The 17899-nt window shown below is 35.2% G+C and overlaps 1 protein-coding gene across 1 annotated transcript; it reads right to left on the bottom strand.

Moving 5' to 3' along the window:
- Positions 1 to 215: 215 nt before the first annotated feature.
- On the bottom strand, positions 216 to 4849 carry LOC105420658 (ACT domain-containing protein ACR6-like). Its single transcript, XM_011625148.3, has 7 exons — positions 4304 to 4849; positions 3159 to 3204; positions 2937 to 3051; positions 2714 to 2781; positions 1772 to 2377; positions 1218 to 1322; positions 216 to 910 (listed from the first exon to the last, which is right to left on the bottom strand). The coding sequence occupies exons 1-7, from the start codon at positions 4348 to 4350 to the stop codon at positions 566 to 568; spliced, it is 1332 nt and encodes a 443-aa protein (XP_011623450.1). The 5' UTR covers positions 4351 to 4849; the 3' UTR covers positions 216 to 565.
- Between the last annotated feature and the right edge of the window lie 13050 nt (positions 4850 to 17899).

The raw sequence follows: 17899 nt of genomic DNA, 5'->3' as shown, positions 1-17899 counted from the left end.
TCCTTTAAACCAAGATTGATTTTTAAGTTTTTTTCTCAGTACTGGCACGCCCATTAGTTCCCTGAGTATATTTATATAATGTGAAATAGACCACTATTTTGGTAGTCAATTCTATAGGAAAATGCCAATCTACTCCCTCGAGCTTCTTTCTCAAGATGCAGACCATATGCCACCATGTTAGAAGATTTACAAAACTTCATACAGAACCAAATCTCTTGCACGACATCGAACTCCCATTAAGGCAATTATGCTACAAAAGAATGCAAGCATTTGTACAATAAGTCAATCTGTACATTTCAGTACCTTTGAAACACCTAATACAAAAGATACAAAATTTACAGACCCGGAGCTGTCAATCTATTCACACAGATTATATGCTGATCACATTTGGTTTCTGAAATATCTGCGTTCACATGTAATTAAATATGAATATAGACCCATCTAAAAAATGCACAATGCCTGTTTCTTGAGCTTGAGCTATATACACAGTATCGGATCACTTTCTCTTTTTGCTGTAACTATTCCTTTTTCTTCGGAGTGTGTATGTTGATTATGCACAAGAAGATCAGGAATACGATCTTATCAACCTGAAATTGTGAAAATTCTTGGCCTTGAAGATATTGCTGAAGAGATAGCTGGCTATGGTCTCATGGGGTGGTGATTTTGGGGGAAGAAGAGAGTCTCTCTTCACATGCAGGTTGGCTTGGCCAATCTCTTGACGTATGGCATCTATTGTCTTGGGATCAACTGGGTTTCCTGAAACATCAGTGAGATAAAATGTATCGATTGCTTTTCCACTCTTGGTAGTGATCTCAGCCCTAGTGATGGTCAAGCTATTTTCTCGAAAGATTCGAGTAACGTCGGAAAGGAGACCAACCCTGTCTTCTGTGCATAACTCCAATTCTAGTCCCTGAAAAACCAAATCACGACTGAGAAGCCTAGGAGAGAGAGAGAGAGAGAATTTAGGATGGATTACATATCAGCTAAATGGTTTCTATGAGCCCAAAGGAATCTTGATTTTGGACTAGTGTTCATAGAACTAGACAAGACCAGCTGGCCCGATTGGTACGAAAATTGACCAGACATGTACCAATTCAGTCTAGATTAAGACCATGAAGAAATCAAAATTTTAATGAGTATTTCTGTTACTGCCACCTTAGAAATGAGAGAGAGTGAGTACCAAGGTGAGGTCATTCATGTGAAAAAAGAAAATTTACCTCTGATGCTCTGCGTTCAATGGCTGCTTCAAGACATTGAATCACACGTTGTTTCTCGGCTTCTGAGCTCACAGGGAGGCCATCCACATGCCTGATGTAGTATTCCTTTCAATCAAAAGAAGCCACTTTCAGATTATCCAAGTCTACATTGTAAAATGCATTAAGAAAGATAAGATGCATTGTTTGGTAATGTTAAAATCATGGGTCAATACTTTTATTGCATTGTTTCTTGCACATTCTTTTAAGGCCTGAATCTTAGATACGATAAAAGCTCAAGCCTGACTGCGTAAGGGTTCCCTACCAAAAGCTTTCAAGCTGCACTTAGAATTGCTAATAATACAACAGTACATGCCAAACATGGGCAGCCTCAAGACCAAATGATGTGAGCTCTAATACTGTGAAGTGGAACACACACACTTATATTCTTAGTAAAAACCAAATACCATTCTGCTTATTTTCCAATTTAAGTTCATCACTAGAGAATTTTTAACTTTCCAATAGGCATCAATGTCATGACTGACCCAAAAAGGACCAGGCTCTAAAGAGAATCATACCTGATAAGCTTCCCTTCTTCCTGTTTGCACAGTCCCATGATAAACCACATATTGCATGTCTGTTAGAGTGCAAACAGTGTCAAACAAAAGCTTTGGCCTATCCTTGGAACGCATCGTAACCACTGAATAATCTCTCTCGAAACAATCTAACAATGTCACATCAGGCCTGAGGCTCTTATCCTCTTCTCTCTCTAACCCATCCCTTTCCACCCTCTCGTAATCTCTATCTGCAAACATCATTTGATGAAGCCTCCTCTCAGTGTGAGTAAGCTCAACGGATACCACTGTTTTTGCAGCTCTATGAGTGCTGTTCCCTTTCAACACATTGCACAAAAGCTCCCTTATAAGAGAAAGCCTTTTTGGGTCATCAATGGCGGCCCCTGTATCAACATCAGTGACTTGAACAACTGCTGCTGCTCTTGAATTATGGGTCCAAATCTCAGCATTCACAACATTACAATTCAGGTTGGTAAGGACTGCACACACTTCAGAGAGTAAGCCAGGGCGATTGGTCCCTGTCAATTCAATCGAAGTGTGCTCTTTTGAGAGCTGGACTCCCTTGGATCTTCTAAAGGAGGGTGAGAAACATGCATCTGATTCGAGGGACTGCAAAAATTACAGAAAACATCAGTTGGGTTCGAGCAACGATCTGTGTTTGTGTGCATTCCATAGATTGCACAAAATGTGTGTGCGCCCTATGTGTGTGCCAGAGAGATCATATTGCACAAAGCTCAGGGGAAATTAATCAAAATGTTTTGTGTCTTGCTCACTGTTTCTGTCTCTCATTCTCAGGGTAAGGCAATAAATAAACAAAAACACAGCTCAGGTGAGATTAATCAAAAAGTTGTGTCTTGCTCAATGTTTCTGTCTCTCATGTCAGGGTAGGGCAATAAACAAAATTTTGTTTGAGTGCAAGATCCAATGAAAAGTTCGAGCAAGTACCTTTTGAATATAACTAAGAGTGTTTTCATCTCTGAGTTTCTCTCCATTCTGATCAGTGACCTTGAATACTGGTAAGAGAGGGGAAAAAACGGAGTATGCTTAAAGAGGAAAAAAGATTTAAGAGCTTTAGAAAAAAAAAAAAAAAATCATAACCTCGAGCAGGTGAAAAGAGTCAAAAGCTTCATTATAGAGCTGAATTTGAAGATAAAAACAGAACACTAACCATCCATAAACCAACCCCCATCAGAGGATATGTAAGCTTTGGTAATAATGAGGTCGAGATCAGTTAGAACTTGAATTACTTGAAGTAGAATCCCATGCTTATTAACACTGTCCACCTGAATACGAATGCCTCTCAGTAATCCAACAAAGGATGTGATATGTAACAAGCAAATCAACAGAAATTATTCAAAAGATTTAACCATATAATCAAAGGCAGCTTTACCTGAATTACAGTGGCGCTTTCACAGGCATTGTTGTCAATTACAACCCTGCAACACAAACAATAAGTCATTTTTTTTCAATGATAAAAGCCCCATTGAAAACGAAGAATAGCCTGAAATGAGCAATTCCAATAAATTACCAGATAAAAAAATATAAATAGTATGGAATTCAGAAAATGGAAAATTAGAAAAACCAAGTAAATAAAACAAAAAATAATACCAGAAAAAGTTAATGTCGTAGAAAATAAATTCCAAAATTTTTGAAGAATAATAATGACAAGAGAATAATATAAAATAAAAAATAAAATAACAACCATAAAAAGGAAGAAATCCATGGATTTTCCCAGGAAAACAAGAAAACACGAAATAGAAGAGGACGAAGATCGGGATATAATGCAAGGCAAATTGAATCAAATGACCAAAAATAAAATCATACCCATATTTTAAGAAATTTCAAACTTCCAGAAAATAAAAAAGTAAAAATGAATAGCCTAGAAACGAAGCAAACCATGTAATAAAAAAAAACGTAAAGAAAAATATCTTTGCTTCAAAATTAAGAAAGCTAAAAAAACAATACCAGAACTCAATGAAGCCTAAACAAGAAAATATGTGTTTCCATGAAATTTTGAAATAATCCAGAGAATTTAAGTCAAGCAAACTAAAAAAAACAAAATTCAAATCCATGACATTCAAACAAAAACGAACAAAATAAAAAAGACTAACCTAGAACAGAAACAAAGAGCCAAAACTTTGTAAATGGGTATACAATGGAACTTTAGAATCACCAATTATTCCCGAATTAACAAAAATTCCCAAAATAATTTGGGCGAAAACCCATTTCACACAAAGACTAACAGTTAATTTTTTTTTAAAAAAAAAAATCCAAAGAGGAAACCGAGCAAGAGGATATGAGGAAACCCCAAAATAATTGCGCTCAAAACCCAAAAAATTTCACAAAAGGAATTCTTACCAATCCAGAAAGAATTAAGTATAAAACCAAAAAAACAAAACTGCAAAGAATTACAGTTACTCATGAAACTTCAAATAAGCAACCCAACCAGAGAGCATAAAAAACCCACGAAAAAAATATACAGAAACCCATAAAAATTAAGCAAAGAAACAGAGGAAGAATCAAGGGAGAGATTACCTTGGGGGGTTCATCCTTCTAATAAGTTTCTCAATTTCATCATCCATTTCAGACCCAAATAACCCAACACAGAGTTCCTCACTATTGCTTAAAAAAACCCTAAATAGAAAAACTCTAAAAATAAATCGGAAACATGATCCAAGTTTCTTGGAACCAGAGAGTTAACGCGTCGTGGCTTAATGGTTTATGGCTTTCCATTATCCCCCCCATATTTTAGGGTCAATTTTTCTCTTTTAATTGGATTTTATTTAGTATCAATTCCCAATGGTTTAAGGATTCCCTTTTCGCTTTTTTTTTTTTTAAAAGATTTTTGGAGCTCTCATTGCCCGTGAATAGCACGAGCCTAGTCTAAACAAACTACGTGTCATGATCTGATTGGTAAGATCGCCTTAACGGGCAGTTCGGGCAGATTACGGTTTCTATTTTTTAAAAGAGGATCAAGATTTTTATTTCAAATTAGATCGATCTATTTTGATATTACCACCCAATATAACGGTTTTTTATTGTAATTCCACCATGTTAGGGAATTTAGATATTTGAAAAGTAATGCTTTGGTGGGGCCTACACCCACATTTCTTTTCAAAATTCGAAAGCCTAGTCTTGCTATTGTCACCTATAAACTGGGTGATTGATTAATTCGGCCTGATTATAGTATTGCCACCCGGATTTTATTTCGGCGGACCGTACAAACGAGCGGGAATTCAAGGCACGTGATTTGTGACAGGTCCTAGCTGGATCTTCCACGTGTACGGTACAGTTGGTCGGAATAGCGTGACCCAACGGCTTCCGCCTCACCCAACTTTGGTGGATCACTTTCTCTCTCTTGCTTGTAAACCTTTTACTTGTTTCTCTCTCTTGCTTGTAAACCTTTTACTTGTTTCTCTCTCTTGCTTGTAAACCTTTTACTTGTTTCTCTCTCTTGCTTGTAAACCTTTTACTTGTTTCTCTCTCTTGCTTGTAAACCTTTTACTTGTTTCTCTCTCTTGCTTGTAAACCTTTTACTTGTTTCTCTCTCTTGCTTATAAACCTTTTACTCAAACCTTTTACTTGTTTATCTCTCTTGCTTGTAAACCTTTTACTTGTTTCTCTCTCTTGCTTGTAAACCTTTTACTTGTTTCTCTCTCTTGCTTGTAAACCTTTTACTTGTTTCTCTCTCTTGCTTGTAAACCTTTTACTTGTTTCTCTCTCTTGCTTGTAAACCTTACTTGATTCTCTCTCTTGATTGTAAACCTTTTACTTGTTTCTCTCTCTTGCTTGTAAACCTTTTACTTGTACTTGATTCTCTCTCTTGATTGTAAACCTTTTACTTGTTTCTCTCTCTTGCTTGTAAACCTTTTACTTGTTTCTCTCTCTTGCTTGTAAACCTTTTACTTGTTTCTCTCTCTTGCTTGTAAACCTTTTACTTGTTTCTCTCTCTTGCTTGTAAACCTTTTACTTGTTTCTCTCTCTTGCTTGTAAACCTTTTACTTGTTTCTCTCTCTTGTTTGTAAACCTTTTACTTGTGTCCCTCTCTTGTTTGTAAACCTTTTACTTGTTTCCCTCTCTTGTTTGTAAACATTTTACTTGTTTCCCTCTCTTGTTTGTAAACCTTTTACTTGTTTCCCTCTCTTGTTTGTAAACCTTTTGTTCCTCTCTCTTGTTTGTAAACCTTTTACTTGTTTCCCTCTCTTGTTTGTAAACCTTTTACTTGTTTCCCTCTCTTGTTAGTAAACCTTTTACTTGTTTCTCTCTAGTCTTCTTTACCTCTATCTTCTCTCTCTTGTTTGTAAGTCTTCTTTACCTCTATCTTCGCGCTCTTGTTTGTAAGTCTTCTTGATCTCTATCTTCTCTCTCTTGTTTGTAGTCCTTTATCTCGTTTCTTCTTTATCTCTATCTTCTCTCTCTTGTTTGGAAGCCCTCTTTATCTCTATCTTCTCTCTCTTGTTTGGAAGCCCTCTTTATCTCTATCTTCTCTCTCTTGTTTGGAAGTCCTCTTTATCTCTATCCTCTCTCTCTTGTTTGGAAGCCCTCTTTATCTCTATCCTCTCTCTTTTGTTTGGAAACCCTCTTTATCTCTATGCTCTCTCTCTTGTTTGGAAGCCCTCTTTATCTCTATGCTCTCTCTCTTGTTTGGAAGCCCTCTTTATCTCTATGCTCTCTCTCTTGTTTGGAAGCCCTCTTTATCTCTATGCTCTCTCTCTTATTTGAAAGCCCTCTTTATCTCTATCCTCTCTCTCTTGTTTGTAAGCCTTGTTTTTTATCTCTCTGTTTGTAAGCCTTGTTTTTTATCTCTCTGTTTGTAAGCCTTCTTTTTTATCTCTTGTTTGTAAACCTTTTACTTGTTTCTCTCCCTTGTTTGTAAGTCATCGTTTTTTTGGTTGTCGAGAGATGGTATATGTCAGTATAGTGACCCATCCTAAAACCAGATCAGGGAACCATCCAAAAACCAGATGAGGAAAAACCAGATCAGGGAACCATCCAAAAACCAAATGAGGGAATTGTTGGTCTGGATTATTGTTTTACTACATAAAACCGTCAATTCTATTGTTTTTTTATGTATACGCAGAACTAAAATAGAGTGATCGATTAATGGATCAGACTAAACGATTTCTCTCTCTTTCCACATATTTGGTTGCCTATGCAACATTGAAATCCACCCATAACCCCAAATTTAGCTTAAAAACATCTCCACTTTCCTTTATTAAATATCGTGATATGATTATAAGATGAAGAAATTATTTTTATGATGTTTTCAAAATCTTTTGAATGTTTAATAGTTTGAATTTTTTCCAAATTTTCATCAAATTTTAATGCGCAACTTTTAAAATCACTAATAATAAAATAGAAACTCCCAAAAATCATTCATATGGTTTTGATGTTCTGAGAGAAAATAAAAACTGCCAAAATCATGACCATCAAACTAGTGCAATTTCTTTTTGCTCATTCAAAAGAAACTCAAATTTTAGGCGAAATACTCGCTACTTTGGCCATTAAATTGAGCAGTTTCTCTCACTAGATCCAACAATTCCCTAAATTTAGTAATCAACGAACAAGGCTTTAAGAAGGAATTAGTCATGACTATGATAAAGGTGTCTACGACCACCATGAGACAAGCTGATGTTGAAAGCACAAGTAGGTCTCTTTGGAATTTGTGAGACATTCGATAAAGAATAATGGATCTAACTTCTTGGCATATGATGGTTAGTTTTAACTATATTTATCATGAGGCTAATGACATTGTAGATGATTTGGCTAAAAAAAGAGTTATATTGGATTCTTTAGTTGTTTCTGCTATATCGATTTAAATAATGTGTCTTTACGAATTATTACATAATAAAGTTTAAGTACTGTTTGTCAAAAAAAAAAAAAAAAAAGATATTGAAAGTATAATTCCCAAAGTTTGAATGGAAAATTACAAAATTCTACCAAAAAAAAACTTACTAATATTTTAAGGCCAAACACTTTGTATGGCCTTTCAAAAATTGATGAGCCAACTCAAAATTGCCCTGAATCTATTTTCATACTTGGGTGGTCCTTTGGTAATCACCTTAAATTAACAAAATCAAGGCTGTTCATTGTAGTAAATACACGAGTATCGGGGTATTTTTTTTTTTTTTTTTTCGTTCAGGTTTTTTTATTTTATCTTTATGGGATTTCGTAAGGATGAAATTTGCAAGCCAATCTTAAAATCAACAATCCAACTTGGATAGCCGAACGCCCCAGACAACTACCGGTCCATAATTTAAAACATTTATTTTATCGAACAATAATTTTTCAAACACCATTAAAGGAGTCCACTTCATCAGATTAGTCGGTCATAGATGGTGGATGGACACGAAGTGAGGGCTAACTTGAGCCACGTCGGTCTTCCTCATCACAGGATTGGTCCAAGTTGTGTCCACGTCAGAAAGTGGTGATTGGTTGTCACCAACACAAAACCATGAATATAGTGTAAACCTTCACTCCACCCACCTTCTCATTGTAAAACCCTTTTTTTAGACGTTTTTGCTATTTCCACCCAAAACCAAATACTAATCACAAGCACTTCATTAATAATGCACCCATGTTTGGGGTGGCACTATAAAAAAATGAATTTTCATATAAAAAATAGTAAGTATAAGTGTTGGTGGGAGGGGCCCAGAAGGTGGTTGGCATGTGGGCACATTTGGGTGTCCCGCCAAAATTCGAATCTAAGACTTTGGGGACCTCATTCACTCACTCAGCTCCGTCAAGTTGTCAAAGGCGGTGGGTGCATGTCAGATTCCTTTCCCTTCCAGTAATGGAAAACCCTAGTGGAGAATGTAACCAACGAAATTTCCGCAAAGTTTCGGTTTCATTTTGAACAGGGGAAGGGAAATGCTTGTGAACCAGCGAAATTTCCGCAAAGTTTCGGTTTCGTTGTGAATTGGGTGTGGTTTTTCGTGGGGCCTGAGCATTTCAAAATTTGGTAAAGCCGCATTTCAAAACTAGTTGGAAAGTGCAATTCCGGTGTGGAGAATTGTAGTGGTGGCTTTTCAAATCCATTTTCACCTCTGATTGTGAAATTTGAATATTCGGTGTGCAGATTTGAGGGATTTGTGAACACTTGAAATAGATGGTTTCGGACGGTATAATTGATTTTTTTTTTTTTTAGGGCTTGAAATTTTTATTTTTTGATTTTCAAGTTCATGTTTGTTGAGATCTGAATGATTGATTTGAAGGTTTCTTAGAGCCAAAAACTACATATTTTAAGCAATATTTGAAGTGGGGCAAGGTAAAGCTGCAATCCTACAAATTACGTACCCTTGAGAATATGGGAATTTAGAGAAATTTCCCCAAGAGTGCGTTTGTTTTAACGAAGATGGGGCTTTGGCAGCCCCATCTACTACCACACTCTGAGGGCTGCGGCTTCCATGAATTAGAACAGAAGCTACAACTTCCCCAAAACATATCATATCCGACAGATTTAAGAAGTGCAAGAGTGATGGAAGCCTCCCCAAAACATATTATATCGTACTTCATATAAGGCCCCAAGCCAATCATGCTGATCCCTAGCCCAAATAAAGAAGGAGGGTTATGTTTGGTAGGACAGTCAACTTAAAACTTTATCATGTCTTTTCATAAATTTTGAACTTGATGTTAATGATGAGTTCCTACACACAAACAGGTAATGCAACAATGATGGAAGCCATGGCTTCCAGTAAACAAGCATGCCAAGTGTATGAGAGATACCATTTCGGTTTTTCAACCCTATGATGTAGATAGTTGATGGATGCGGCGTGTACTTCTTTTCATTTGAGTTGGAACATCATTCCATACTTCACACCGGATGTTTGGAGATTCGCAAGAATATTACTTGAAAGTCTAATGCTCCGGCGGATTGATGTGCTTTTCTTCTGAGACAGTTTGTTAACAGACTTGCTGAATTAAAAAAGGGGGAATATATCAAAATATCTTGAATATTGAGTGAGATACGAATTATTTAACATCTTACCCATTTGAAACTATTCCAAATCATGATCGTGTGGATTTTGATGGGTATTTTGAATAAGTAATATGTGGTAAAATGTTAAATAGTTTATCTTATTTTAATAAATTTTCTTTAAAGGGTAGTTCACCACATCTTTGGTTTCAAACATGAAATCAAGAGCTCCCCTGGCCCATCCAATATAGCAGACTACGGTTGAGAAACATTAATCTTCTGTCGGAAAGTAACTAGGAAAAATGAGAGGATTGACGCGATGAACAGTGCCTCTTAACCGTACGTTGTTTACATCATACGGTTGGGGCATTCAGTTAGTTATTGTTGAAACCAGATAGGTAATGTGAGGTGTTTTTCCAAAGACAATATATGATTAAATTTTATTGAACTCATTTAGGTTTTGTATATGAGTAGGACAAATTTTGAATACTTATTGGAAAAATATAAAAAAGAAAAAATTTATATAAGGTTGCAACCTTATACTGTAGAAAAAAAGGCATGCCTTGAATATCAATCAAAAAAGTTTATTTCTAAGTAAAAAATCCCTCTAATTGATCATGTCAACCTCGATATATATGGACGTGAAAAAAAAACTAGATTTTAAAATCCCAAAACTGATACATCTTGTAATATATGATCTAAACTGTCAATTCTCTAGATTTTCATCTATTTGTAGATCTACTCGATCTGTACTATTTTTTGAGTTTTAAATTTCGTAATTAGATATAAAATAGATCTTTAGGCCATCATTGAAACCAAAATATCATCTTTCGATGAGTTTTGGAGGTGCGCCTTAATTGGATTGTTTAAAGTTGACACCTTATCCAAACCATACCTCTAAAATAGAATTTGATAATTGTAAGATATACAAAAAATAATTATTGTGTTAGTGGTGTGGCTTGTAGATCATAAACCAATTCGGACATTCGCTTAGATCACGAGAACGTACCCACAGAATTTGAGATCCATTAGGATTAGAGAAAAATAAAAATCAAATAATGAGCTGCTATAGCTCATTCCAAATTTGATATGGACCATTGGATTTAAACTAGTCTTCCTTCTCTTTTCGTCTTGCCTTCTCCATGGTTTTCTTTTAGTATTTCAAAACTTGGTCTTTCTCTTTTGGTCTTGCCTTCTCCATGGTTTTCTTTTAGTATTTCAAAACTTGGCCCTTCAGATTGGGAATTGCTGATTTTGATCAATAATCGATATGCACCAAACCGGTTCTTGAAAAATTGGTACCTATCTAATACCCCATAAATCGTACTATTTTTTTTTTTTTTTTTATTATTACGATTTTTCAATGTTTTCTAAGGTCTCTAATATACCCTCCCCACACACACCCCACCAATCCAAAAAACTACAAAAAAACCTTTTCTATATTTAGTATTTGATTGGATCATTGATTCTAACAGATCTAGATCGGTGATCTTATGATCCAGTATGAATAGATAAGATAGACAATCCACCCCACCAATTCAGATTTTGGAATATTTTTTTTTGGATAATTAAATAAAAAAGACAGCCCCTACCGGTCTTTTCAAATGGTTTAGAAGTTAGTTTTTTTTTGAAGGTGCGAGTACGGTATGGTGGTGCTACAACCACGATCGAGCCCCTTTCTCCGAGATTTTGGAACATTGATTTCTTGGACACCCAACACCAAATGCAAACCTAAATTCATTTGTTCAACAAAGATCCGTCTCTAAGTTAGGTGATGATATGTTGGTTGGTGGGTAGATATTACATGGGCCGGAGGGGACAACTTCCCTGGAAATTAATCTTCCCCTTTTCTTGCAATGAAAAGTATCATAAGAGAATTGGAGACAGTGGCAGGTGATTGTTATTGAATGCAGAATGGAAAAAGGGTGCCGCCCTTGCATTCATTCGCCCCCTCTGTTGCCAAAATGATGGCTAGTTTTAGAGAGAGTGTTGCTTTTGCTAAAGCCCCTCTCCTAAGGTGGATAATGCATTGTTAGATGGAGAGAAGGTTTTTTTTTTCAAATGAATAAATTATATCTAATTGAGTATATGTTTTGATAAACAGCATTATAAAGAGTCAAAATCTTAAATTATGAACACATTATCATCAATAAATCAAATCAAATCGATTAAATTGAGTTAAAAAAAAAAAACGCAGTTCTTTATAGACAACAGTCATTGAAACCAAAAAATGAAACTCAAATTGAATAAATTGGATCAAATTGAATACATCTGATTATAAACAAGACTATAACGATTAAAAACCCTAGAAATCTAACATATTATTTGTAATATATCGTGAACAATAGATCGAAAGGCGGAAAACAAAAAAAAAAAAGGCATAATTTTTTTTTTTCACAGACATCACTGTGTTTTTCTAAAAACTCATGTTATAAATGAGTAAATTAAATAAAATTGAATATGCTAAATGATAAAAGGCACGATAAAGATTTAAAACCCTACAAATTTAACTGATTATTTTAAAAATATGGACTGAAATTGATCAAATGGCAAAAAAAAAAAAAAAAACATAGAGTTTTTACTTGGTTTCGTGAACCCGTTGCTTCAATATCCAAATTAATCTGTTTTTCTCAAAGATAATCACAAATTCGTAACAAAAATTTCTAATGAACACATTTACAATCAATATGCCTCAAACTTTTCACAGATTCATGCCCTATTTGGCATGAAACAAAAGGAAAAGCGGAAACCCTAAAACCCGCAACTTTCATGATCCAAAAACATAAAATTTTCCCACCATTTAATTTATGAAAAGGCTGAAAAAAGCTGCACAAAGCCTGAATATTCGATCACATGGCAAAAAAAAGAAGACGAATGATCAAAAAAAGATAAAATTTGAAGAAACCCGTGAAGAACACTGTGCAGCCCGTGTTCTTCACGGGACTTGCCGATTCGGTACAGTGCATCGGCAATTCACTGTACACAATCGCCCCGTTCTCTCTGGAATCGGGCGATTCAGTGTAAAATGCCGGAATCGAGACTGCCTGTGCCGATTCCCTAGTCGAACCAGGTGAGTCCGGCTCGACTCGGCGTTTTTTAAAACACTGAATAGGACTATGCATTGAGAGAATCGCAAATCGGTCGAGTCAGCTCGGACTCGATTAAGTTACTAGAGCTTGAGCAATGGCCGAGCTTGAGATGTTCTGAGTTGGGGGTCCAATTAGAGATATTAATTTTTTTTTAAAATAAGAAATCTATTTGTAATATCTTTTTTTTTTTTTTTATGTTTTTTATGATTTTGGCAAAGATTGGAAAGTATTTTGGCCATAAATATTTATTTTTATATTTTCTCACCTTTTTTAGAAAATTATGAAAATATCCCTGCTACAAACTGATTTTTCAAAATTTATTTTTTCTTTACCTTTTTTTTACCACATTAAGAGGGTATGGTTTATATAAGGTGTCAGCATTAAACAATCAAAGTAAGGCGTCCCTCTAAATCCTACCAGAAGATGCAGTCCAGTGTCGAAACCCCTACGATGGCCTTAAAATTTATTTCACCCTTAATTATGAAATTTAGAGCTCAAAAAATATTCGGAAGAGGCCATTCCGATGAGTCGAATCACACCACTATCGTACAAATTTATTAAGAGCATACAATAGGCTATATATGTCGTAGATCACATACACAATCGGGGTAGAAATTTAATGGGAAGGTATACCATACTACAAATAAGTAGTACACTATTTACTAGAGACGTTCCTCAATTGTAATTGGAGATTTAAATTTCGGAAAAAAAAGAAGATAACAAATTTCTATTTATTGGATAATTTAGTGACAAAAATTGAACTTGAGATGTAGAATTACTAACATTAACTGCTAATCACTCATCCTGTAACCCGACTTTTGTGAATCTTATTTCTCCATCACAATTAGGTATACAAATAAAATAGTAGACCAAGATTTGTATGGCAAGTCTCAATTAATTGAAAAAAAGCTACGATGACAATAAAGAATTGAGAATACAAATAGTAGATAAAAAGATGAGAAATTTTCCTTTCTCCCCTCAAAATATCATCAAAAAATCCAAGATAGTGACGGGTGATGTTTATTGGAAGGAGAATGAAAAAAGTGGGCCTTTTGTTTCATGTGATGCAAATATCTTTCAGCCTCTCTTGTGAAAATAATGGTGACGTTTTTTCTTGAGAGAGAGAGGTGTTTTCTCTCTCCTAAGGTGGGGAGAGAGAGAAAGAGAGAGGGGTGTTCTTTAAAGTGGATCTTGCATTATACCCCATGATGTGATAATTTAGGAATACTCATAAATGCTAAGTCTGAAAAATTCTAAGATACCGGCACTACATTAAAATCTCAAAGAAAGCAGAGAAGGGAATCCTCAAAAGTGGGTGTGAATTATGAGGCACAAATTCTATTTCATTGAATAGATATAGAATATTCCCATACCCCTTCTTAATTTCCTTAAAATTGATTTTATGGAAATTTAATAAGAAATGAATTTCCAAGCTAGTCAAAAGAGTATGTATTCGTTCTAACGAATGGAAAAGTATCCCGTGGCCAAAATTTATTTTCACATTTTATTTTTATTTAAATAAAATATTTATCTCAATTTTAGGGAGTTGGTTTATTTGCATAAAGATAACTATATAAAATATCACTAAAAATCACCAAAATACCCCTAAATATTTTTATCAATAATTTTTTATTATTTTTATTCAATTCTATTTATAAAAAAGAAAGAACCTGAAATTCATCTTAAAATCAGTTTAAAAAATAAAATATAAAAAATAAATTTATTTTTGACCGTTGGATGAGGTTGGTTCACTCCGAACCATGCAAAAGTGTTTGTGCAACTTTGAAGCGTCCACATCGTGTTGACGCAATACCATACCCAAAGGAGTATATGTTCCCTCGAGCAAAACTTCCATCCTCGCAAGGAAAACTTCAAAGATCAATTTTTTTTTTTTGGTGATGTGACCCAAGTAACCAGAATAAAAAACTGGTTAAAAATTCTATATGAGTTTGTTCTTTTTTTTTATGAGAAAAGTTTACATAGAGCCGAAGTACAAATTTTACAATAAAAGCTTCACCCTAATCTACCGTTTAATAAAATAGACGGTGGAGATATTGGACTCAATTTTAAATGTGAATCTTGAAAACTTGAACAACTCGTTCCTCTTTTTTGTTACTTTCATTTTCATTTCCTTCCAAATTCTCTCTGTGCCCGCTCCTCTCTCTCTCTCTCTCTCTCTCAGTGGCAACGAGCACAATCAAGTCTAAGTGTTTAAAAACTCAAACTTAGTTCCTTCAAATACTCATTTGGTGATTCTAAAATGGGTCTCAAAATTTTAAATTAAAAAAGTACGCCTAAGTGGGTATTGTACCAAAAGGAGGAATTGCACAACAAGCGCACATCTAAGCATCCCATACACCATCTGGTTAACATCAATGAATCACAATAAAACACAGATGGGCTCCAGCTCTGAACTAGTGAGAAATTAATAAAATATTAATAAAAAATAATATCAAAGATCATGGGTGCACACAAATCACCCACTCAATGAACCTGATCCATGTTTGTAATTCCCAATTCAAATGCTTTTCAAAAACTTCAATGGATGGATATAGATATAAGGATTGTATATTACAAGGCCATTTATTTTTAGTACACTAAAGTTACAATCACTTTTAGCTATTAGATGTGAAATCAATAAACTAAAATGTGTCGCAATATTTGAAAAAGCTTAATTTGAACTTTATGCTTTGTCAATGACACATCTCCAACTATCTAATTTTATATCCAACTATCTAATTTTATATCTAATAGTTAATGATGATTGTGACCTATTTATATCCACAATAAATAGTCTTGTCATATATATATCCATAAAAATATAAATATCTTATACTTTTTTTCTATATATTATACCATGTTGATGCACTAACAGCGTGTACCTTTCTAAAGGTTCAAGCTTACCCAGCAAGAATGGGACCCTGTTTGTTGCGTGTAAAAAGATGTATTGAGATCAATTGGTGTAAAACTGTTCTCATATCTAACTACATGAAAAAAAAATTTCATATGAAAATATTTTTTTAAAAAATAAATTTTCACGCAAATCAAACGTGCCCTAAGTATAAAGGCATCAAAAGGAAAATTATAAAGAGAAAAAGTGAGCTAGAGAGAAGAAGTGACCTATCACAAGGAAAATTATAGTGACGTAGATATTGACGTCAATAAACACACGTGCGCTTTGTGTTTTGCTTTTTGTGAGGAGAAATGATATGGTGACCTGGCTGCATCTAGACCGTGAAATGTCAACCGTTGTCTTTTTTTTTTTTTTAATGTTTGAAATACTGATGCTATCTTAGTACCATTGTGGAATATTTGAGGAGCGCATATACTATGTTCTCTCGGGACCATAGTTTTATTTCTACTCCCTTGGTTAGAAGACTCACTAGGGATGATTTTTTCAATCTGAGATTTTGGATGCCATTTAAGAATCACTAGAATTATTCTCAAAAGAAAAAAAAATTGAAATTTGAGTTTTCTAACACTTAGATCTCACCATCTAAAATTTGGATGATCTTTATTTAATCTCAAGATATTATTTTTTTTCAAGTGCATAATGGTGGAATTAGAAACTTTTTTCTATTGAGGTTAATATATAGGTAAAGAGGGTGTTCCCAAAATTTAGAGTCCTAAAACTAATTCTAAGTAGGATTTTACCCGAGGGAATATATTGACAATATACTCCGGCCGAAGTATCGTATCTGTCGGCTTTGAAACTTGTCCACCCCGTTACAAAATTGGAGTCAATATATGGAAGATTTTACAATTGGCTCCGGTAAATTAAGTCAAATATGTAGAAATGTGAAAAAGCAAAAAAAAGGAAAACGAAGAAAGATGAGAAATACGGAAAAAGTAAGAAAGACGAAAATAACACATAAAAGATGCATGCATAAAAGAGTATCAGGTGAAAAGTGCCCCTAAATTGTATACCATACACAATTCTACTAAATTCCATCTTCTAGGTCTCCTACCCGACATTCTCTCTAGCAATAGGATCGGGTCGTCATGTGGCAGCCCCTTGCCACCCAATCATCAAATCCTACCCATATAAAATTTCTTTGGAGCCCCCTCGGCCGCTTTTCGAAGGAATTTTGCTCCTTCCTCTTCGACCCAACGACGAGTCAAGTAGGTCTCTGCAGGCGTCACCCTCAAGATCTCCCCCTTCCTTGAGTTCATCCATCTGGGCTGATGATATGGCTGCCTCCGCCACTAGGGCCACCCTCGCGGATGTGCTCTATCTTTTCTTTTGGATAGTACCATCCATAGGATCATGGAATAAGCATGATCCTAAGGGTCGTCACAACTAAGGTTGGATGGTGGTTGAGAGCAAGTGGATACGAGCAAACATGTAGTTGATTTACTTGTGCACACCCCTTCTTCATCACCGTCTAACTACCCAAGGGGGTTGGACGGTGAGAACTCATATTATCATCATAAGATATGGACCATAGTACTAGAGTAAGTATTTTTTGTACTTAGGGATCCAACTACTGCCTTTGCAGCCTTGAAAAAAAAAAAGTAGACCGCCCCAATAAGTATTTTTTTTTAGTTAGGTATCCAACAATTGGCTTTACAGCCTTGAAAAAATTGGGGACCACCCCATCAATTCTATCCCCATCAATTTGATTAAATAAAAATAAGTCAACATGAATGACATAAGAAAAATGAAATTGAATAAAAATAAAGAAAAAATGAAAAATAGAGACAGGGTGGTGTGGGCCTACTTAAGAGTGAAACCAACACCACAAGCTGGAAGTCTGAGTTTTCAGTGCGAGGGACCGTTATCATGTGCTATAAGAGAGCTGAGCTAGAGATGCTTGACTTTGATTAAGTTTGATCAGAGATTGAAAAACCTTGGAGACGGGGTGGACCCGGATGAATTATTGTTTAGTCATGGTGGTTGACAATCTAGTTTTAGGGCATTTAGGGTTTGTTTGAGTGTTGAATAGGTAGATTGAGCCTACCTTGATTGCAAAGGGACCTAAAGGGTATAGGTTTCAAATTAGGGTTTCCAGTGCATTGGAGTAGAAAGATGATTTTGGTGGAATTCAGTGGTAGCACCCAAAATGTGGGGGTTGTGCAATAAGTAAGGCTGTTTTAGGAGCATTTGGGAAAATCTAGGCGAAACGG

The sequence above is a fragment of the Amborella trichopoda genome, chromosome 6 (assembly GCF_054954075.1).
Source record: "Amborella trichopoda isolate Santa Cruz 75 chromosome 6, AtrichopodaSantaCruz75HAP2 v2.0, whole genome shotgun sequence".
In the NCBI taxonomy this organism is placed as follows: domain Eukaryota; kingdom Viridiplantae; phylum Streptophyta; class Magnoliopsida; order Amborellales; family Amborellaceae; genus Amborella; species Amborella trichopoda.
The sequence above is the reverse complement of the archived record's forward strand: the minus strand, read 5'-3'. Positions and strand labels throughout refer to the sequence as shown.